At 44.2% G+C, this 24898-nt stretch overlaps 1 protein-coding gene across 1 annotated transcript in view; it reads right to left on the minus strand.

The window, feature by feature from the left end:
- LOC126191359 (SET domain-containing protein SmydA-8-like) overlaps window positions 1-24898 on the minus strand; it is a 220624-nt gene that overhangs the window by 149608 nt on the left and 46118 nt on the right. The window contains exon 2 of the mRNA XM_049932203.1: window positions 13738-14429. Coding sequence (XP_049788160.1) covers window positions 13738-14410 — 673 coding nt within the window. The 5' untranslated portion in view covers window positions 14411-14429. The remainder of the gene's footprint in view (window positions 1-13737; window positions 14430-24898) is intronic.

A 24898-nucleotide genomic window follows, 5' to 3' on the forward strand; every position in this document is an offset into this window, starting at 1 on the left:
TGAGAAATAGTAACAGTAGTTTTGACTGAAGAAACGGAGATGGAAAAGGTATGGTAAAGCTTGGAAAGCGACAAATTCCTCCTGTTTATGATTATTTTTGTTTTTCTGCAAGTTAACTCTCATGGAACTAAACTCACGCAAATATTTCATTCTCTTTGCTTTCCAAATGAAGAGGAGCCACAAAAAAATTTTTACATCGTAATCAGACACTGGTTCCACCGCTTCTAAACAAAGCCTTCACGTAGGCAATGAGTGTTCCAATGCAGCGACTTAAGAGCTCTGCGCATTGTCTGAAACAATGCTGTCTGGAGAGCAATGAGTTTTCGGCTTGGTGGTTCCGAAGGCTACATTCTGCTTCTGCCACATGGAACGTTCTGGATAGCAACTGATTCACAAACACATTCTCGACAGTATGGGGGGGGGGGGGGGGGAGGGGTCCAAAACTATACAAATTTCTTCGAGACAGAAAGTAAGGTGAAATAGGGTAAAACTATAACAGACGCTTGATGTTACACACAAACTAGCGCATGGGGCAGATAGTCACGATGTGTGTGAACTATCCTCAGTTGTCCTTCCACATCCTAGGGCTACATACCAGCCTCAACTAATGACAAAGGAGTCGGTTCTATATTTGTTGCAAAGTTTAGGCCCTTTGGTCGTTAGACCCTTTGCTGGTTACAGTTAACAATACATTCGATAGTGGCACTCAAGATTTACGTTACGATCAACATTGGCTGCTAATTTAAGATCCGCGCGACACGTTGATCGGTATCACTGCTGCGTCATAACACGGCTCGGACTTCACTTTGACTGTTGAATATTATGTTAATCTCTTGAAAATAAATGACTACTATTGAATAACGGATTGTATTACGGCAATAGCGTGCATACACATAGCAGTTCACTATCCTGCTAATACTGGTATGCCCGTTGTAGTCTTAATATCCGTCAGTTTCAGATTAAAAATACGCAGCAGCAAGTCTGGTTCCAGTAGTAAAGTGGAAAATTTGCTTTCTGCAACGTGATTCCTGAAACTTTTATCTGAAAGTACTCTTTGCTTTAACTTGAAGTAAGTTTAATACTAAATATAACACAGGACGAGTCTCAGCTCACCTGACATTTTATGAGGAACTGCTAGATATACAAGTTTGTAACAGCCATTCATTTTTCATTTTGCATTTGACCACAGTTAACTTCGTTATTCTGCACTAATAATTCATACAGTACCAGCGAAATTGGGTGTAACGCAGAATGTTTTTCGTGTTAAAAAGAAAATTGTTTCATTTACCCATGATATTCGCTATTAAAACACATGTGAGCTCCACTGTCTTCCAGGTTCGTACTCCAACACGTACTGGTTAGTCGTGCCTAGGATTTTGTTTCCTGCGGTGTTAATTAGCAACGATTTTGTACTATCGACAGGTCTCTGTATACAGAGCAAGTCGACATGCAGCTCGTGAACCGCTCATGAGACGCAAAGGAAAACGCAATGAAGTGTTGTTCCCACAACGAGAGAACCTATCACTACAGGTTTCCCTGTTCACAGCTGGTTACTAGGAATCCGTTATTTCTGTGCTAAGCACAACACAGCGGTTTATATTAGAATACCTGAAATCTATTATTAAATATTACACAACTGTTTACTGAATGGTTCATTGCGTGGGATTGTAATACAAGCAGAATAAATATACTTTGAGAATCTTAAGTGAAAAAAGATCGAGTATTATCACCCACAGAAGGCAACCCACGGGCTTGCAACGCCGATTGGAGTCTGCAAGTTGATTCCTATAACAATGTGCAGAAAACTACCTTTTCCGTTATGTTAATGTAAGATTTGGCATAGGTAGTAAGGAAACAGACTGTTACGTGGCATTTACGCACATATTGCCATGCAGTCTATTTTATAATGCAATACGCACACCCCAATAGTCAATACAGTAGATTCCTTGAAACTGTATGGTAACTGCAGATAATATTCACTACTACTATGAGTGAACAGCTAATTACTACTACTCTGCATTTCCTTTGTTGTAGTTTTTTTTTTGGTTGGGTTTAAGGGCGCTCAACTGCTGAGGTCATTAGCGCCCAATCACTGTTGTTAGAGCACATGGAATCTGGTAAAACTCAAGGGGTTGGAGGGGACACCAGAAGGACCCGACAAAGATGCAGACAAAATAAGTAAAAAGATTAAATGTCTTTGGACAAGCCAGTTAAAGTTATAAAACGCAGAATACGAGCAGCTGCTCGAGCGTCATCAGCTAAAACATCCGGTAAAGTAGATGGCAGGGACAGGACAACACGAAATTGACTAAAACGGGGACACGACAATAAAACATGGCGCACTGTTAATGCCTGACCACAAGGGCACTGCGGGGCTGGGTCACCGGAGAGCAGGTAGCGGTGGCTAAACCGGCAATGCCCAATCCGCAACCTGGTCAGAAGGACCTCCTCGCGCCGAGATGGTCGGGAGGATGTTGTCCAAGCAGTTGGTAGCGGTTTTACTGCCCGGAGCTTGTTTCCTTGGAGGGATGACCAAGCATCCCACCACAACGACACAACCTTTTACAGACATCCCCACGAACGTCGGATGACGGGACACAATGGGAGGCTGGCCGAGGCAGGAGGACTGCAGCCTTGGCTGCAGCATCCGCAGCCTCATTCCCAGGCACTCCCACATGTCCGGGAACCCAAAGAAAGCTGACAGAACCACCGTTATCAGCGAAAGAATGGAGGGACTGCTGTATCCGTTGAATCAAGGGATGGACCGGATAGGGAGCTCCAAGGCTCTGAAGAGCACTGAGTGAGTCAGAGCAGAGTACATATGATGAATGGTGGTGGCGGCGGGCATACTGAACGGCCTGATGGAGAGCAAAAAGCTCGGCCGTAAAGCTGGAACATTGGTCGAGGAGCCGGTATTTAAATGTGGCGGCCCCGACGACAAAGGCACAGCCGACACCATCGTCAGTTTTGGAGCCATCGGTGTAAATAAAGGTGTGACCGGCAAGTCGAGCACGAAGTTCGGCAAACCGTGAGCAATACATTGCAGCCGGAGTACCATCCTTCGGGAGCGAGCTGAGGTCGAGATAAATATGAACCAGAGCCTGGAGCCAAGGTGGTGTCGGGCTCTCACCCTCTCTGAAGGTGGTAGGGAGGGCAAAATCCAATTGTCGAAGCAGGCGACGGAAGCGGACTCCGGGGGGCAGCAGGACAGACACATACAACCCATACTGACGGTCGAGAGAATCGGCGAAGAAGGACTTGTAAGAGGGGTGGTCGGGCATAGACGACAGCCGGCAGGCATACCGACACAGCAGTACGTCGCGCCGGTAGGTCAACGGTAACTCGGCAGCTTCAGCATAAAGACTCTCGACAGGACTAGTGTAGAAGGCTCTGGTCGCAAGACGTATCCCCCGATGGTGGATGGAGTTGAGACGGCGTAAGAGGGACGACCGAGCGGAGGAGTAGACGAAGCTCCCATAATCCAGCTTCGATCGGACTATGGACCGATACAAGCGAAGCAGGACAGTGCGATCCGCTCCCCAAGATGAACCGCTAAGAACTCTGAGGACATTAAAGGAACGTGTACAACGGGCTGCCAAATAAGAGACATGTGGAGACCAACACAGTTTCCTGTCCAACGTGAGCCCTAGAAACTTAGTTGTGTCCACGAATGGGAGAACAACGGGACCGAGATGTAAGGATGGCGGAAGGAACGCTTTATATCGCCAAAAGTTGATACAAACCGTCTTTTCTTCAGAGAACCGGAAGCCATTTGCCACGCTCCATGAGTAGAGGCTGTCTAGACAACGCTGAAGGCAGCGCTCCAGGAGGCATGTTCTCTGGGCACTGCAGTAGATCGCGAAGTCATCGACAAAGAGAGAGCCTGAGACATTAGGTGGAATGCAATCCATAATTGGATTGATCGCGATGGCAAAAAGGGCTACGCTCAAGACGGAGCCCTGAGGCACTCCGTTCTCCTGGAGGAAGACGTCGGACAATACGGAGCCCACACGTACCCTAAACTTTCGATCCGTTAAAAAGGAATCAATAAAAAGGGGCAGGCGACCGCGTAGGCCCCACCTGTGCATAGTGCGGAGGATACCTCCTCTCCAACAGGTGTCATAAGCCTTCTCCAAGTCGAAGAACACGGCTACCGTTTGGCGCCTTCGCAAAAAGTTGTTTATGATGAATGTCGACAAGGTCACGAGGTGGTCAACAGCGGAGCGGCGGCGACGAAAGCCGCATTGGACATTAGTAAGTAGCCGTCGAGATTCAAGAATCCAGACTAACCGAGCATTAACCATGCGCTCCATCACCTTACAGACATAGCTTGTAAGAGAAATGGGGCGGTAACTAGAAGGAAGGTGTCTATCCTTCCCGGGTTTGGGTATAGGAACAACAACGGCGTCACGCCAACGCATGGGGACTGGACCTTCGGTCCAGACGCGATTGTAGGTATGGAGAAGGAAGCTTTTGCCCGCCGGAGAAAGGTGTGCCAGCATGAATGTCATCCGGCCCCGGATCAGAGGACCGGGACAGTGCAAGCGCACGTTCGAGTTCCCGCATAGTAAAGGGGGCATTATAGGTTTCCAGATTCAGCGAGTGGAAGGAAGGTCGCCGAGCCTCTTCTGCCTCTTTCCTGGGAAGGAAGGCAGGATGGTAATGGGCGGAGCTTGAAACCTCCTCGAAAAAGCGGCCAAAGGCGTTGGAGACAGCCACCGGATCACCTGAGGTCAGGCCAGGTACCGAGGAGTGGGCCTTAATGCCCGACAGCCGGCGCAGGCTACCCCAAACGACGGAAGAGGGAGTAAAACTGTTAAAGGAGCCGGTGAAAGGGGCCCAACAAGCTTTTTTGCTGTCTTTGATGACTCTACGGCATTGCGCTCGGAGTCGTTTGTATTCAATACAATTCGCCAACGTAGGATGGCGGCGAAAGGTGCGTAAAGCACGTCGTCGAGCACGGATAGCGTCCCTACAAGCCTCGTTCCACCAGGGGACGGAAACGCGACGTGAAGAAGTAGTACGAGGAATGGAACGTTCGGCAGCATGGATGATAACAGCCGTGAGGTATTCGACCTGACTGTCACAACTGGGAAAATCGTGGTCCGGAAAGGTCGCCAGGGATGAGTAAAGTCCCCAGTCAGCTTTCAGTATGTTCCAGCTCGAAGGACGTGGGGATGGGGTGTGGTGCAGGAGACGAACGACACAGGGGAAGTGGTCGCTCGAATAGGTGTCAGAAAGGACATACCACTCGAACCGACGGGCAAGAGTGGTAGAACATATCGAGGGGTCCAAGTGGGAGTAGGTATGAGTGGAGTCCGAGAGGAAAGTCGGGGCGCCGGTATTGAGGCAGACAAGATTGAGATGGTTGAAGACATCTGCCAAGAGTGAGCCTCTTGGACAGGATGCAGGAGAGCCCCAAAGGGGTTGATGGGCATTGAAGTCGCCAAACAATAAAAACGGCGGGGGAAGCTGAACGATCAGGTGCATCATGTCAGCCCGACTAACAGCAGACGACGGTGGAGTGTAGATGGTACAAACTGAAAAAGTAAAAGCAGAAAGAGTAATGCAGACAGCTATTGCTTGGAGTGGGGTGGTCAATGGGATGGGATGGTAATAGACGTCGTCCCGAATGAGCAACATGACCCCACCATGAGCTGGGACACCGTCCACAGGGGTGAGGTCATACCGCTCTGAGGTATAGTGGGTAAAGGCAATACGGTCAGTCGGGCGCAACTTGGTTTCCTGGAGTCCAAGGACGAGCGGACAGTGCACGCGGAGGGGCAGTTGTAATTCCTCCCGATGAGATCGAATACCTCTTATGTTCCAATGAAACAACGCCATCGCTAGTCAAAAAGTTGGGGGAACGAGACGGGGGAAGAGCTTGTCACCTCGACGGCCGCGGAGGGCCAGGTTGCGAGGGAACAACGCTACAACCGACGGGAGGCGGATCCGGTTCCATCGACTGGTCGCCAGCTGCGGCCGCTGTCCCTGGTTGTGTAGGAGGGGCAGCATCATTTGCCGACGAAAGGCCAGCTGAGCGCCTGGCAGCAGAGCGTCCCGGCGAAACTGAGGACGGCCGGGAGCGGCGACTCACGGATGGAGCGTCAGTCGAAACGCGCCGGGGTGGAGAGGGGGATAGAGACTTCTTCTTGGAGGCCTTCTTGGAAGGCCGTGGAGGCACAGGGATGGTGGGCTGGACCCGAAGAAGGTCCTCACGCGCGGGGTCCGTTTTGGAACGCCGGACCTCGGAAGCTGGGGTCCGGAACGTTTCCCCGATGGACACCTGAGAAGACGATCGCTTCTCAGGTGGCGTGTGGGGAGAAGGAGGAGGAAGGGTGGCCCCTGGGGCAGAGGGGGTGGGGGCCACGGGGGAGGAGGATTTGGAAGGGAGGGATTTGGGAGGCGGAGGCAGAGCCCCCTGATGGGCGGAGGAGGCGGAGGGGGGACAGGAGAGGGGTGAGGATACCGCGGAAGGAGTGGACACAACTGAGGCAAACGAAGTGGTCAAGGGCACGGGATGGAGGCGGTCGTACTTCTTCCTGGCCTCAGAATAAGACAGCCGATCCAAAGTTTTGATTTCTTGTATCTTCTTCTCCTTCTGATATGCGGGGCAGTCTGAGGATCTAGGCGAGTGGACGCCAGGACAATTAACGCACCGAGGTGGTGGGGTGCATGTATGTTCCTCACGAAGAGGACGTCCACAATCGCCACAGAGGGGCTCAGCCTCACACCGTGACGACATGTGCCCAAAGCGCAAACACCTAAAACAGCGCATAGGAGGCGGAACGTAGGGTCGCACGTCACACCGGTAGCACATTACCTTTACCTTCTCCGGGAGAACGTCCCCCTCGAAGGCGAGGATAAAGGCCCCAGTGTCGATGCGATGGTCTTTGGGGCCGCGCTGGACTCGCCGGACGAAATGCACGCCTCGGCGCTCCAGGTTGGCCCTGAGCTCCTCATCAGATTGTAGCAGGAGGTCACGATGAAAAATAACCCCCTGCGTCCTATTGAGTGCCAGATGTGGGACAATGGAGACTGGGATGTCCCCTAGGCGGTCGCACGCCTGGAGCGCCGCCAACTGTGTGGCGGACGTGGTCTTGATAAGAACGGACCCTGAACGCATCTTGCTGAGAGCCTCGATTTCCCCGAAGATGTCCTCAATGTGCTGAACAAAGAACATGGGCTTGGAGGTGGCGAATGTCCCCCCATCGGTTCGAGAACAGACCAAATAGCGGGGGAAGTACTTCGCTCCAAGCCGGCGGGCCTGTCCCTCCTCCCATGGAGTGGCCAAGGGGGAAGGGGTAGGAGAACCAGAACTAGAAACGGTACCTTTTCTTTTGAAAGACTCGGCCGCAGAGCGACCCGATACATAGTGACGTTTCATCTGCGAAACGTTCGCCCCGATACCACCCACTCCGACCAGGGGCTCTCCCCACGGGCGCCACCCAGCCGCAGCAAGGGCCACCTGGCAGGATGACCATTGCCGGGAGTCCTGATGCCCCAAGGAGATGGGCATCTACTCCTTGGCCGACGTGGGGAGGGTGCAGCTCAGGTATCGGCAGTACGATCCCTGTGTTGTCAGGGGGCTACAACCTAGAGGGTACATGACGACCCCACCACAACGGGCTGGCTACCGTGCTGGATTTCTGGTGCCATGGAAAGTCCATCATGATCGCTGGTGCAGATGGAGACGCACTATGGGCGTAACTGGGACAACCCAAAAGGCGTTTAGGCCCAATTTGAGTAATAGTGGGTATGGTTACAACGCCGGTGCAATGCTGAGTGCCAAGGTCTGAGTGCACTTAGGACCGGTGGTACACCACGTAAGGTGTCCTTCCCCAAAAGGCTTTTAGTCGCCTCGTACGACAGGCAGGAATACCTCGGGCCTATTCTTACCCCGGACCCACAGGGGGGTTTTTGTTGTAGTGAGAGGAGCCTGTTTTTTCTGCAGCGTTGGGAGCTTTGTTTAGCTGGTTCATAACATGGAACTTGAGCTAAAAGGACCGGGGTGTCTAACTTGTTCGGTGCTGAAAGGAACCTTCGAGCAGATATAGGACAGGGAATTCACCATATCCCCTCTCTACACCATAGACGAATCGGGGATGGCATACGTTCCGTTAAAACTGTATTGTGCGAGGTATTAGGAGAAATGATTTTTGGAGTGATAAAAGTTTGAAAGCCATGTGTGGGGTCCAAACTTGAGTGTGTTGGATCGGCCATTGTCCACAGCCATACCACAAAGAGATACTGACTTAATCCCGAGTAATAGGGACTCTTGCTCAAAATAATTATTTCGATAGAAGGCACGCTTTCTCGCACGTGTCTACGTGCAAGATGTTTGGTTGGGTGGAGCTACAACCATGTCATGTAGTGGAAGAGATTTCGTGCCTACCTTCACATGCCACACCATTACTGGTTAACCGCGTCACTATACACGAGAGTAGGAATCTGTTACACTTGTTTATAAAAGTGGTCGGAACTTGCAAGATCGTCTGCCATTGGCTGGCGAGATTCCTATGCTGGCAGATCCAGGTAAGTTTCAGAGAGTGAAGTCAGAGGACGATTGCAGCTGGGAGACTGATGGGTACACACTTGCTGCAGGGATGCCGTCGGGAATGCACTTCGGCTTAGGCAGTTGCAGAGATGAGCCTCCACCTTAGAGCAGAGTAGAGGGGTTGAGCTGGAATCAGAATTTCCAGCCGTTACTGCCACTTTCTCGCGCCATTTAGAGTGGTAAGCACGAGCTGACGATACAATCAGAGACGAGGGGAACGTGAGACTAGATAAATTATATTAGTGTTTAACTGGACAGTTAAAATTTTCGAAGCCAGGTCGTTGCCACCTACATCCACTTTGGCGAATCTATTGGTGCTCATTTGATTTTATGGGACTCTTTTCTTAAATCCCTTACCTCCTTCACAGTCATTTGCCATACCCGGGATATAGCTCCACGTTATGCTTTCATGTGTCCACCCACCAAGGTTAACCTGCATAATCACAACCTTTTGTCTATTGATTAAATGTTTCGTGCTTGTTTCAGTGGGTAAACATTTATTTGACGTCTTACGGTAATAAACCAAATTGTAGAAGTGACTGATAGTTTCCTTTCGTATTTAAGTGAGTCCATTAATATATGCGTCTGAGGTGTGGTACCCATACTTTCATGCTTAACTGGGCTACTACTCAGTTTTCATTCAACGAGACGTTATGCATTGTGCGAGATTATTAGTCTTGCTTGATTTTATGGGGAGCTTCACTTCCATGTAGAGCACCAGATATTGGATTTGTACAATCTTAACAGGTTCAATAAACAGTTCAACTGACGCCTCACAAGACTCAGCACAATTCCTTTTGGACTGCATACTGAATACGCTCCAGATTTTGAGTCTTTCCTAACTCATTTTTATGTAGAGAATCAATTAGTGAAATAGCGTCGCATAACAGGAAAAGGAGCGGTCTCTTCCGTTTATCAAATACGTGAAACAGATGCACAGAATTTCAGCCTAGTATAGCAAATGTACGTCTGTGTTGCTAAATCCTAGATTTTAAACTAACGCCATGATATTCCTGGACGAAAAAGAGTTTCTTTGAAGGAAGCAACACTGGTTCAACAAAACCCATATACATTGTGTGCCAGGAATGTTGCGACGAACTTTGAGGGCTGTAGCGGCAGTCCTTAAGAACAAAAGGATAGGCACCCATGTCTAAAAACTCCATCCAACGACGCAGTGATCGCGACTCATTGCCACGATCGCCAGTGGAGAAGTTGGGGGCTAGCTGTTGGGCAGACAGTTCTTGTCTCCTATGAATGCGATGCTCTTTTGCCTCGATGGATGACGTTTCCAGACACTGATGATTTTGGCACACTGCATAAACTATCTCTAAGCACTAGCTACAGGACACGTCGTCGGTGTTCGACGAAAATGACAGCAATCAGCTACTAACACCTCATAACTTTGCACGAATTGTCGCATTTGGAAAGTATAGACAATCGCACGATGCGTCCAGACTGTCTGAACTCTTTCGGTATGAGAAGTACTCTTCATTGATATGCGCAGATATTGCAGTTTTACTGCTAGTATTACAAGTGCACGGGGCTTTAATACTAGCACTGATGGTCACGCAGTTATTGAAATAGCTTTGCAACAGAAACAAAGATTACTTCAATGACCAATGCTGACCATTATTGTTTGATTAAAAAAAATTTGCGAAGTACGAGCAGCACTCGCGCTTTCAGCAGTCAGTACAAACATATATAGTACATCCATCGCGGGAATCTAGAATCTCGACGATTTTGGTTTTCATATCGGTACTGGCAAGTTTAGGTCCTGGGAATTCCCTCACTTTCGGGAATCGTTTAATGCTATTGTAATTCCTGAGATAAAGAGTTCTTAACGGGTGGAAAGACGGACGTAACAAATGACAAATTTTTGCGCGATATAATTAGAACTTAACAGTTAAAGATTTTTTTCCTGTACTGTTACTGTGAAACCTTACTTATTGCGAAATTTCTTGATTCTAGGTCAACTGGACGTATCTTACGGGGTTTGATGAGTTTGAGAGTACGAAAGTATGTGAGAAATGGCAGAATATTTTGATTTCATTGAGTTAGGAGTTTTTTGCAGTGCCAAGCGATCTCACACACTAGTATGTGACAAATTTCGAAATGCTGCATCTACCAGTTACAGAGGGAAAAAAAAAGTCTGGCAACGTCTGGCAGCAAAATGATCCTGGGAGCGTTCCGTTATTACCGATTAAGGATCGAAACACTAAAAATCAGCCTACACGGCACAGTGACATCCCTCAAGAAGCCACAAAGCTGATGACATCTACATCTACACATACATCTACGTGATTACTCTGCTATTCACAATAAAGTGCCTGGCAGAGGGTTCAATGAACCACCTTCTTGCTGTCTCTCTACCGTTCCACTCTCGAACGGCACGCGGGAAAAACGAGCAATTAAATTTTTCTTTGCAAGCCCTGATTCATTTTATCGTGATCATTTCTCCCTATGTAGGTGGGTGCCAACAATGTTTTTGCAATCGGAGGAGAAAACTGGTGATTGAAATTTCATGAGAAGTTTCCGTCGCAACGAAAAACACCTTTGTTTTAATGATTGCCACTCCAATTCACGTATCATGTCTGTGGAACTATCTCCCCTATTTCGCGATAATACATAACGAGCTGCCCTTCTTTGTACTTTTTAGATATCATCCGTCAGTCCCACCTGATGCGGATCCCACACCACACAGCAGTACTCTAGAATAGGGCGGACAAGCGTGGTGTAAGCAGTCTCTTTACAAGACCTGTCGCAACTTCTAAGTGTTCTGCCAATGAATCGCGGTCTTTGGTTTGCTCTACCCACAATATTATCTATGTGATCGTTCCAATTTAGGTTATTTGCAATTGTAATCCCGAAGCATTTAGTTGAATTTACAGCCCTCAGATTTGTGTGACTCATCGCGTAATCGAAATTTAGCTGATTTCTTTTAGCAGTCATGTGAATAACTTCACACTTTTCCTTATTCAGGGTCAACTGTCACTTTTCGCACCATACGGATATCTTACCTAAATCATTTTGCAAGACGTTTTCATCATCTGATGACTTTAGAAGTCTGTAAATGACATCATCTGCAAATACTTGAGTAAATACTTGCATACTTTAGTATTGCTCATTAGTGTGGGATCCATACCAGATCGGGTTGACAGAGGGGAGAGAGAAGATTAAAAGAAGAGCGGCGCGTTTCGTCACAGGGTTATACAGGGTTATTTGGTAAGCGTGATAGCGTTACGGAGATGTTTAGCAAACTCAAGTGGCAGACTCTGCAAGAGAGGCGCTCTGCATCGCGGTGTAGCTTGCTGTCCAGGTTTCGAGAGGACGCGTTTCTGGATGAGGTATCTAATACATTGCTTCCCCATACTTATACCTCCCAAGGAGATCACGAATGTAAAATTACAGAGATTGGACCGCGTACGGAGGCTTTCCGGCAGTCGTTCTTCCCACAAACCATACGCGACTGGAACAGGAACGGGAGGTAATGACAGTGACACGTAAAGTGCCCTCCGCCACACACCGTTGGGTGGCTTCCGGAATATAAATGTAGATGTAGAAACAATCTAAGACGGCTACTCAGATTGTCTCCTATGTCGTTAATATAGATCAGGAACAACAAAGGGCCTATAACACTTCCTTGGGGAATGCCGGATATTACTTCTGTTTTACTCGATAACTTTCCGTCTATTACTACGAACTATGACCTGTGACAGGAAATCACGAATCCAGTCGTACAACTGAGGCGATACTACGTAGGCACGCAATTTGGTTAGAAGAGGCTTGTGAGGAACGGTGTCGAAAGCCTTCAGGAAATCTAAAAATATGGAATTTGACATCGCCTGTCGATAGCAATCACTACTTCATGAGTATAAAGAGCTAGTTGTGTTTCACAAGAACGATATTTTCTGAATCCGTGCTGACAATGTAGAAGAAAAGCACATTATCGTGGTTTCTCTTCTAACAAGGGAACCTCCCCATCGCACCCCCTCAGATTTAGTTATAAGTTGGCGCAGTGGATAGGCCTTGAAAAACTGAACACAGATCAATCGAGAAAACAGGAAGAAGTTGTGTGGAACTATGAAAAAAAATAAACAAAATATACAAACTGAGTGGTCCATGCGCAAATAGGCAACATCAAGGATGTGTGAACTCAGGAGCGCCGTGCTCCCGAGGTTAGCGTGAGCAGCTGCGGAACTAGAGGTCCTTGGTTCAAGTCTTCACTCGAGTGAAAAGTTTACATTCTTTTATTTTCGCAAAGTTATGATCTGTCCGTTCGTTCATTGACGTCTCTGTTCACTGTAATAAGTTTAGTGTGTGTTTTGCGACGGCACCGCAAAACCGTGCGATTAGTAGACGAAAGGACGTGCCTCTCCAATGGGAACCGAAAACATTTGATCACAAGGTCTTAGGTCAACCGATTCCTCCATGGGAAAACACGTCTGATATATTCTATACGACACTGGTGACGGCATGTGCGTCACATTACAGGAATATGCTGTCGACCCACCTAACTTGTATACTTGGCGAATGAGTAAAAGGATTCTTCTACCTTGACCGACGTAGGTTTTCTTGTGGATGTGATAATCACTCCCAAAAAAGTGAAGAAAACATAAGATTTTGTCACATAAACTGCAACAAATGAATGCAACAGTTCCACAGTCGCACAGTTTTCCCTGTGCTCTGTCAAAACATATGTTTTTAAAGTTTTCAAATTTTTCATATTTTTCCGTGTGTAAACCGTCAAATCCTGCATATGTCCAAGCAAATCTGAACATGTCCTGCAATTTTGGAGATCGAAGTTGAGTACGTGTGAGTGCCTGACCTTTGATAATTGTCTCAAAATAAAAAATTAAACTTTTCCCCTCGAGGGACGACTTGAACCAAGGACCTCTCGTTCCGCAGCTGCTCACGCTAACCACGGGACCACGGCGCTCCTCAGCTCAGAGTATCCTCGATGTTGCCTATCTTGCGCATGGACTACTCAGTTTGTATATTTTGCTTATTTTTTTCATAGTTCCACACAACTTCTGTGTTCAGTTTTTCAAGGCCTATCCACTGTGCCAACTTAGAACTAAATCTGAGGGGGGGGGGGGGGGGGCGATGGGGCGGCTCCCTTGTAAGGTAAGTGCTGACGTGTTACAGAGCGAAATACACCGTGACACGGACACGACACACACCTGCAGCGTCGCAGCAGACGGGCATGTGGCAGCGGGCGCACTGCCGGAGGCGGTCGGGGGCGGCGCGGCGGTGGCAGCGCAGGCAGAGGGGTGCGGAGGCTGCGCGCGGCGCCAGCACGAGCGCCGGGTCCCTGAGCACCAGCTCCCCGGCAGACAGCGCCCGGGCCGCCACCAGGCCGCGGCCGCCCAGCGGCGAGCGAGACAGCCGCCACGGGCCCGAGCACCCCGAGTGCCGCCGCAGCAGCCGCTCCGTCTCCGCCAGCCGCTCCTCCGTCAGCAGCTCTCTGCTCGCCGGGTCCACCTCCTCTTCCTCCTCTCCTGGGGACGCTTCCCGCACTTGTTCGTCGCATCTGTCCCATCCTCCGTCGTCCACATCACTCCCATTTGCCACACTGATATTCCTACTATCCTCCGGCCTCTCAGGTGGAGAGATAACAGGCTCCTCGTACGGGTCCAACACTCGGCCGTGTCTTACGGAGCCATTCTCCAACAGGGTACCGTTGGCCGACACCTTCCCATTGATATGGACCTCATCTTCCCTGCAGTGCTGTGTTTGCCAGTCGCCGTTTAGGTGCTCTCTCTCCACACGAGCCTTCAGCCCACTCACAGTGCTATCCTCAGTTTGTATTCTGTCGCTGTTAGCAGCTGGAACAGCTGCTGCCGAGACTTCCATCGGAAGGCAGTCGCCAAGTCTGTTGAATAAAAAAATATAAAAATCGTTCCCAGAGCTTCTACATAAATGATTGTTGAGGAGGAGATTATTGATTGTTTCTTTACTGTTTGTTTGTTTCTTTACTGTTTCTTTACTGTTTGTTTGTTTCTTTACTGTTTCTTTACTGTTTGTTTGTTTCTTTACTGTTTCTTTACTGTTTGTTTGTTTCTTTACTGTTTCTTTACTGTTTGTTTGTTTCTTTACTGTTTCTTTACTGTTTGTTTGTTTCTTTACTGTTTCTTTACTGTTTGTTTGTTTCTTTACTGTTTCTTTACTGTTTGTTTGTTTCTTTACTGTTTCTTTACTGTTTGTTTGTTTCTTTACTGTTTCTTTACTGTTTGTTTGTTTCTTTACTGTTTCTTTACTGTTTGTTTGTTTCTTTACTGTTTCTTTACTGTTTGTTTGTTTCTTTACTGTTTCTTTACTGTTTGTTTGTTTCTTTACTGTTTCTTTACTGTTTGTTTGTTTCTTTACTGTTTCTTTACTGTTTGTTTGTTTCTTTACTGTTTCTTTACTGTTTGTTTGTTTCTTTACTGTTTCTTTACTGTTTGTTTGTTTCTTTACTGTTTCTTTGTTTGTTTCTTTACTGTTTGTTTGTTTGTTTCTTTACTGTTTGTTTGTTTGTTTCTTTACTGTTTGTTTGTTTGTTTCTTTACTGTTTGTTTGTTTGTTTCTTTACTGTTTGTTTGTTTGTTTCTTTACTGTTTGTTTGTTTGTTTCTTTACTGTTTGTTTGTTTGTTTCTTTACTGTTTGTTTGTTTCTTTACTGTTTGTTTGTTTCTTTACTGTTTGTTTGTTTCTTTACTGTTTGTTTCTTTATTGTTCTGAATCTAATAGCGAAGACTTCTCATTGCTACAGTCTTATTGGTGTACAGTTGTTTATGCTTTTTTTTAAATATGAAGAACATAGCATATAAAGATTTCTCTAGGTTACAGTGAATTGAATGCTTAACAGTTGTTAAAATGGTACCATATAATTTGCTACTACCTAGTTGATGAGAATAGAATTTATACAACGCAAATGTCAAAGAAAAAAAAAAGTAACACAATGAGCGTGGTTAAGAGTAATTTGTAATATACAGAGGGAAGTGATACACTGTATTTCGATGTGTAATACAGTCTCAGTAGCATGTTTGTTAGTAATGGCCTATTTTTATCTATTTGAGATCTGAAGGTCTCGGTACAACCTCGAGCTATTCTCATCTGAAATGGTGTTAAACGTCTCATCGACAACGAAGTCTTTAGAGACAGGAGTGAATCTGCATTTCAGTATTTGTGTAAGAAATTTCCTCGGTTCAGCACCGAGAGGATCCTAAAGCGAGTACTCATTCGTCCACACACATGCAAGGTGTTGAGCGATACACACTTTGGGTCCACTAACCCCCAATCAGCTTCATACGTAGCTTTGTTTTCGTAACGTGACAGCGTTGTTCTTGGGAAATAGAGGAACTGAAAATTACAGAAACCTCGTGGACAAACTCAATCATACTTATCAGGTACTGCAACATGACACTCAAGATGCACTTCCTTCGCTCGCACCTCGACGTGTTCCCAGAGAACTGGGGGTGCATTCAGCGATGAGCACGACAAGTGGTTCGAACAGAACATTGTTCTCATGAAAGAGCGGTGAGCTGTGCACAGGACAGTGCACTTATGTTGCCTGATTTCTGCTGGATGCTACAGTGAGGGCTCCAGACACCACTCACAAGAGGAAGGCAAGAAAAACGGCTCGAATAAACTAGGTAAGTTCAATTAATGTAAATATCCTACTGTTGCCGGTAGCAGTGTATGTGAAAAACTTCCACCTAAGTTGTAACTCTGAGCTAAGAGAATTTTAATAAGTGCATCTAAATATATAAAAACCGTCTACTTCTGTTTCTGTAAAAAAAAAAAAAAACCTCTATGGTCCAGCGCTATGGACAGCACCCTTGTGCTACCAATCATTCTTATACAATGCCTCATAGACAAGGCAAACCCTGCTCCCTTCCCTTCCCGCCCGCTCGGTGGTACGAATACTAATATGGCTACTAAATGATAATGCTTCAGCTCCATACCGTCTTCAGTGTGGAGTTTAAACACTAATGCAGACAGAACATTTCCCTTTACCTAGTGTTTTCTCATGAGCGCTTTTAGTCATTTTAACCTACACTGTCAAAGACCCTTTACCCCCACCTTCATGTAGGAGTACCTCCCTTGGAACACATTTTAGTCCCATGTCCAAATGGTATTTTTACTAATTCTCTAAGGGATTGTTTCCTACAGATTGTCACAATTAAGCAAAATCATCCTTTGTGGATTTGTGAGCCAATGATCGCTTGTTACTTTTTTGAAATAAATTTAACAGTAGCGGCAGAAAGAAATCATGTTTAACATTAAAACGTCCTGTCACACAGAAGTATAGAGCCACTCATGTGAAGCCTTCTCTTGTGAACGTGGCCTCCTGTAGAGATGTTCGAATCAGTAGCTTCTCTAATAATTCCTATAAAAGTTACTCGCCAAGTAGCTTCTAAATCTGACCTTCCATAAGTTAAGGTTACCCTCTTTTACAGAATTTTAAAAGTAATTTTGACCATGTAGTATATGCCTAATGGCTACAAGTGTAAGACTCTGTTAATTCATATGAATCAATATTACAAGCAATCAGGGACCAAGTCAGTAACCTTTTGTTTCCAGACCTTTTATCTGGTCAAAACTATTTATGAACGATCGCCAGCCTGATCAGACATGAAGTTACTTTCATTAGGTTACTCTGAAATTTAATTGTGATTAGCTATTTTGTCTATATACTTTACTGAACTTAGGAAAACAACCAGTTTGGCATGTACAACACAGAACTTAAATTTCATTCTTACTTTGTCAACTCCACAGGAATTATACTACAACACCAAGATACAACAACAATTTGTCTATTCTTTGTATAGATAATAATATTGAAGTGTAGGCAATCAAAAATCTGCCATGTACGGTCTCTACAATTGAGATTTGAAGAGCCAATTATTATTTTCAGTTAATTAAGCAAAATTACTATCTTATAATACTAATACAATACTAATACATACTTCGAAACTACGATTCTTTCATTTATGCACCGTTTCAGCACTTAACGAAACTGTGGTCTTAAACTGTATTTTTCCCCTGAATGAAACTTTCAACTCTTATGAAATCTTCATTAAGCATTGTTCAAAAAATAAAGAATCTGACAGTTCTATTCTGATTACAGCAATGGATTTAAGCTGTTAAATCTTGTATGCAACAATATAATATTTCTGTAACCACTTTCAGTGTACTAAATATAATCAGAATATGCTACACTCAAAGTTATTTGTCACGGTAGTAAAACCTTTTGTTCTTAAATAGATGATTTTTTTCTGTTTTTGATTTAATTAGGTAGATCTTTCAATTCGTAACACGTGGAGTTCAGCAAAACTGTAACTTCTAGAAAAACTTAATGTTCCACAAACATTTATTTATTTATTTATTTATTTATTTATTTATTTATTTATTTATTTATTTATTTATTTATTTATTTATTTATTTATTTATTTATTTATTTATTTATTTATTTATTTATTTATTTATTTATTTATTTATTTATTTATTTATTTGCCTGACCAGATTAGGGCCCTAAGGACCTCTTTTATATATGACCAGGAACAGCACATGCAAACTATTTCACAAAAAGTTTGCAGTAATAATAGTTACAATGGACAACAGTAACAACAATAATATAGTGAATGGCAGAAGAAATAATAAAGTATTTTAGTACATTTGAGTCTATGATTAGAGTTATTAGGAGTTAAAATAATGTAGATGAAGGAGAAGATTGAAATGACAATGACATTAGAAAGAGAAAAAAAGTGCAAACAGAATTCTGCTAACAAGAACGGGTGCGGGGGAATTTTGGGGTAGAAGGAATTTGCGAGACTAAGCTACGGATCTGAATCTGTGATAGACGGCTACTGTGACAGTAGGTAGGCCATCAGCTGTCTTGAAGTTTCGAAGGGATTTGGTTTCTCTGATATTTTGTGGAAGATTGTCCCAGAGTCAGGTTCCTGATACAGATAATGATTTAGAGACTATGGCAGTGTTATCTGCTGGTACACATTGGATTATACTTCGTCGAGAGCTGTTTTTCTGCTGTGCTGTTTAGACAGTAGCGTAAAAGTTGACTATGAATAAGAGGGAGTGCAGTGATTGATAAGACAACAGAGCAAGTAGGGTAGGACAGTCTCTTCGCTTATAGGCACGTAGTCATAATTGTTTGTAGGCAGGAGTGATATGCTCGAAAAAGCGAATGTTACAAATGTATTGTGCATAATCATTCGTCGCCAGTTATAACCTGTATGAACATTCCTATGAAAGTCCTTGGAGAAAGCATCAGAACAGTTTAGTATATGGAGTATAAGTGATTCTAGAAGCTTCTTGTTTAGCTCGAAAGGAGAATTCTTTTTATATTTTTGTAGTGTTTGAAGTGACGCTGACACCACCTTAAAGGCTGCAACTATGAGTTGAGTCCAGCCTAGGTGGGTGCAGAATTATTTCTAAGTTCTTTACAGAAGAAGAAGAAAAGGTTATTTTTGTGCTGTTTAGGACTGATGGTGGAAGAGATACTCTGTATCGAGGGGTTATGAATCTTATGAGCGAGTAAGACTGTGTTTTAGACAGTAAGTTTCAAACGTAATTTCTGGACCCAGTCTGACAAGGTAACTAAATTATTTGCATGCTGGATGGCTGTGCATAATTTTGTTGGATTCTACTTAGATGTAGCTAGAGATGATCAGCGTATAATTGATGTTTAAAGTGGGAGAGAACAGTTGAGATGTCATTAACGTATAGTAACAACAGTAGCAGGCTCAATACTGATCTTTGAGGGACTCCTGAGACTATATTCTTCCTGTGACCTTTTTGTTCACATCATTACACATTGCTGACGCAATGTAAGGTGTAAGTGGAACCATTCTATCTCACTTTAAGAAAAGTTCAGACTTCTGAATTTAGTAAGTAAAACGTTAAAATCCACAGTGTCGAGTGCTTCGCTGAAATGTGAAAAGCACATTATATTACCTAGCTGTTTGTCCATGGCTTGTTTTAAATATTCAGTCACTTCTATATGTAAGAGCCGTCGCCGTGGTGCGATTATGCCGAAAACCAGACTGGTATACATCTGGAGGGTTATGTAATTTTAAATAATGAGTGAGCTTTTTGTGAACTATATATTCTTAAGTCTTCGATAGTGCTGGTAGAACGGAAATTGGTCTGTAATCTGAGGGTTCTGGCAGATTCCTTCTTTGGTAATGATTTTATGAGTATCTGCTTCCAGTCTGATGGGAAGATGCAAGAGGTTAAGGAATTGTTCGAAACGTTCCATTTTATCGGCAGCAGTGGATCGACGAGAAAATTTATCATTTGCATTGGAATATTATCGTTTCCAACAGCTGCAGAACGAATTCGTGAAACATACTTCCTGATCGTGTTAGGGCTTACGGTTTGCAGAGAAAATGTCTCGTACCTTCTCAGCTCTGATGCATTAAGGGAATTAATAGTTTGTTCCCTTGTGTATTGGTCAAGTAGAGATGTCGGAGTTGAGATGTCGGCGTTCAGAAACGTTCACATAGATCTTCAACAAAAAGTAGAGGTTCAGTAGCAGATTAGGGTTTGCCTATTTCTAGGCCCCGTAGATTTTTTCACAGTCCGACAGATCTGTGAAAGTCCTCAGTTATCGAGTGGGCATACCCGAGTTTTGCATTCATGACTGAGTTATTCGGTTGCGTAGCTCCTTGTATGCTATGTGGTTTTCAGATGTCGAATGCAGCTTATACTGCCTGTGTGCTGCGTCCCCGACACTCACGAAGTGTTTGAGATGATCTGTGAGCCATGGCGCACGTTTTGTCCTTACTCTGTTTTTAGGGGAGCATGTTTATCGTACAAGTTACCTAGTCTTTTAATGAAATTACAGACTTGAATATGTCTACGTTATTTCCTGCAGCTGTCTGCCAAGAAATATCATGAGCGTCCGCTGTAAGCTCAGACAATTTAATGCGCTTAAGATATCTGAGGGTCAAAGTTAGCGGTTTATTCTTTGGGCATTTAAGTGAGTAATTCATGAATATTACGTCATGAGCAGACAGGCTTGGTGCAGAAATCTCATCAGTGCGAATTACTCTACTTATTGGTTATATGAAAAACTTTCAAAATATTTCACTAAATTGTGTTTCCAAATCAGTTTTTTATAGTTTTAGGATACTAGAATCATTTCCACTACGATATGACCCCTGTAGTTATACGTCTTAGAGAAACTAAGTTCTTTGAACCATTGTATAAATGATTATTTCTAAAAACACATACAGAATATTTACTGGTTCAAGATGTTATTATAGTTCTAAATGAAGTTCTTGACCTTTTACTGCAGGCGACGGGTGTGGCATATCAGTGTGGCGGTTACTCAATCCATACATTAGCAGCCATGGCTATGTTTCTGGGCTTAATAAATTATTCTTGGCGTCGAGATATATAATCACTTTTAAATGCTGTGCCGTACAAACGGCAATTTCTAGCAGAGGCTATTTAGGCAAAGAGTTATGCGTAAGCCACACTCTCACTAAAGCCCGTTGCACACAAAGTAAGGTTTTCCCCAAGTTTGCTATATGGCGCACATGGCTATGGGCTGCCAGGTGGGATGACAGCTACCACTCCTGGTGAACCTCTCACACAATGTGTGATTTGGCGCAGAAGCTGCCTGGCAAATTTGATACCGTGAATGGCAGGGCACGCGAACTGGTCGAACTGCAATCTTTCTCTAACGATTCTAACGAAACTACTAGATAAAAGATTGATTTTCGCCCTCCTTACATCTTCTTTCGTCAGCTTCATGATGAACTGCCTATCATTTGGTTACTAGTCAAATTTATTGTGATATTTTAGGATGAAGTAAACTATTGCAAGAATTTGGGAAATTTTTCAGTGAAAAATACTGGTTCCTATTAATTTGCGTTTCGTGCATGTTATGGCGTATGTTGCTCATATGAAATGTAGTTAACACACTGAATTTTTCTTTAAACTTTGAAGGATATTTATATCTATTACCACTCTCGGGGAAAATTGATCGTATGTAAAGCGCTTCGTCTCTGACTCGCGCGGCAGCGAGAAAGCCAAAATGAAATATTCACAAAATTCCTCCTATCCCTTAGACGGTTTCAGATATTGGAACAAGATTTTGTTAAATGACAGTACGCAAAGAGGACATTTTGCCATATGGTTAATATGCGAAGCTTTCGTATCTATCGCCATATTCAAACGACTACAGATTTTTTGAATGAAATGAAGTAATATTGAAGTGCCATAGATAACTGGTAAAACGACAATTGCTGTGCGCATAAATTGGCAGCATTAAGATAGCAAAATAAGTCAGACACCTCTTTTTGAGCAATTTTATTTATATTCTTAACACCATTATGGTCATTGGCTGAACGTCTTGGATGGCTTAAATAATTTCAGAACTATAATGTGCTGCAGAAAGAATAGTTGAGAAAAACTTTTAGTACACACACACACACACACACACACACACACACACACACACGAGTATTGAGAATGTAGTTGAAAAAAATATATTAAGTAATAACGTTTTCTCTCTGATTGTATGGAACATGAGAGTTGGGGTAAGATATACGCTTTTGTTCTAGCACTAGCTGCTGGATGAGAGTGTAAGGATACTGTAGCCACCAAAGTAGTAGCAGAGAATGTTCTGGCCAGTTTAGGCAACAGAAGCTACAGATCGTAGGTGTTCTGGCTGGAGGAGCCGTCACAACAGTTGGAATACGGGGGTGGGGGTGGGAATTCCAGTAATAAGTATTACTGACATTGCGATTCCAGGAAAGCTGACTTTGCTGTTCCTGTACCGACTGTAATACATCCTACTAACTCATCTGCAGAAATTTCATAAAAAAACATACACAAGCTGTTTTGAACAGGAAAATGAAGACTAGCAATGTGTTGATACTACAGTGCGTCTTGGGGACCTCACAAATAGTGTATGATATCCCCGCGAAGCGGCAGCGCTTAACAAAGGAGAAATGTGTGTCTTCTATACTGTCGACTCTCCAATATCCGTATCTCCTATACCAAAACTAATCACAGAAGTGCCGAGGGGCAGAGGTTATGGACATGACGTGCGCTCTCACAAATGATACGTGTAATTTGTGTTTGACTAGCATATCTGCTATTCTGCTCCGCTGCGAAATGTCTTCCACATGTCTTCGTTTATTACGTGGATGGTCTCCTCCAAACGCATGGCTGTTAGTGATTTGTTGTCAGAGAGCCTCACCCGTATTGGGAATACTTTATCACTCATAGTTGCAAACTTGCGTACGAAATACTTGCAAGACAGGGTTCTGAGGATAGCAGCTTTAAAATTAACCTGTTTTTCGACATACGTGAATGATAGTTTCATGGTCTACTCCCATACTGTAGCTGCTCTTTAGTGAGTCACGAAGCATTTATTCACCCCTGCATTACGTTCAGAATGGAAGTTTAAAGTGATTTAATAAAGCTACTTTTCGTGGGTACGTTAGTTTGTGAATCAGATCGTGAAACTAATATGCAGCGTTTATCATAGTTCCTCACACACAGACGTGGCATCAATGCAATGGGTCCTGAGTACATTAACACTGAGATCATATGCCACCTCCAGTGTTGACAGGCTGTCACACGAAATGAACACCTAAACTTTGTGTTCAAGCAGAATGGCTACTGCGCTAAGATTTATGTATGGACCATCGCTGGATGCACAGGAGAATGTATGTAAGCTGGTTACTTTCCTTCGTTATGGTGGGAGCGTATACTACAAAATTAGAGGAAATTTAAGAGGATTTATCATTATAACATTGTTCTGTACACCAGCCAAGAGTGGAACGTTCTATGATTGTGTTAGAACGAACTGTGAGTAAGGAAGCACACCATGAGCAAAATGCTGTGTTCCTCTGAGAAAGTTTATATTGGCCGGACGGCATGTATGGTGCAGGGCAGGATGTTTGGGACAGCGCGGCTACACAAGGCATCAGCTTCTTTTCCTGGCCATTATCCCTGTTTACACGGAGTCGACATAATTTTTTAGATTTGGCAATAGTGGTGATAAAGAGCGGCCAGATGTTCTTGTCGCCACCCTTTCTTCCTAGACTGTTGTATGTGTACCACAACTGTCTGCGCCTAGTGTTGTCCCACGAGAAAGTGTGCGAACGTTTTCTGAATGTATGCGAACTGATGCGGGACGTGGATACCAGCCAGGTATTCACCTAGTCGGATGTGAAGACCTGCCTATAAACCACATCCAGGTTGGCCAGTTGGTTGATTGGGGTTGAAGGGACCAAACAGTAAGGTCATCAGTCCCTTGTTTTAAAGGTGGTCGCAGCTGTTCGAGTGGATCTACATAAAGCACCAACAATCTGATAAATCTCCGTTGACCGATGGCTATTTAACCGAGAGGCAGTGTGTGACACGCTGCCATTCAGACAGCTGCTGGCGCTCCCAAGTGCTGTGGCTGCTTCCTCACGGAGACGTCGGAAATATGATTTACAGATTGTCTAATTAACAGTGACAATGGACTTCCCTGATGAAAAAAGTTGATCCTCGCTTTCACAAGTATCGCCTCACATACCCTATGTCGTGGTCGGCAGTGGATCTTAGTGGCAGTTGTCTAGACTACTACTAGCATTCACCATCGATGATGATGATGATGATGATGATGATGATGATGATTATTATTATTATAATAACGCCGTCATGGTCGGGGACGACGCTTGAGCCCTATGCCCGCCCACAATGGTAACAACACTGCTAGCCAACTGGAAAATGATTTAAATCCAAATAGAGGTGTTTTGCAGGATATGCTTCCTGCAACCACCCTAGAAGAAAAACAAAGACAGAGGATGAGATGGTCAGATGAAGTTAACCGACACCTCATGTTCTGTTCTTACCAAGCAACACAACTGGATACAGATCACAAGTATACACAACATTTATTACCAGATACCCAGAATTAAATTTTTTAACAGAACAACGACTAGCTGATCAGATCCGTGTAATAATCAAAAATAACAGGATACCCCAGTCAGAATTAGAACACATCAAACAACATGTACAACAAATACTGGAACAAAATAATGTGCAGTCAGAAGAAGAAGAAAATACAGTAACAGACTCATACATCCCAGAGCAAACAAACAAAGACCAACACGCATCAATTAAACAATCAGAGGAAAACGAAATCTTAAGATGGCCACCAGAACAAGCACAAATAGAACACAAAGTGACACACATGTTACATTTAGAAGAAAAATTTCAGCTGACACATATAGAATACAAAGACACAAATACAGACATTAGACCATTTTTGCATAGACCACCAAATAACCCACAAGTTGAAACAACAATAACTATCAACACAATCATACA

The sequence above is a fragment of the Schistocerca cancellata genome, chromosome 6 (genome assembly GCF_023864275.1).
Source record: "Schistocerca cancellata isolate TAMUIC-IGC-003103 chromosome 6, iqSchCanc2.1, whole genome shotgun sequence".
NCBI lineage: Eukaryota > Metazoa > Arthropoda > Insecta > Orthoptera > Acrididae > Schistocerca > Schistocerca cancellata.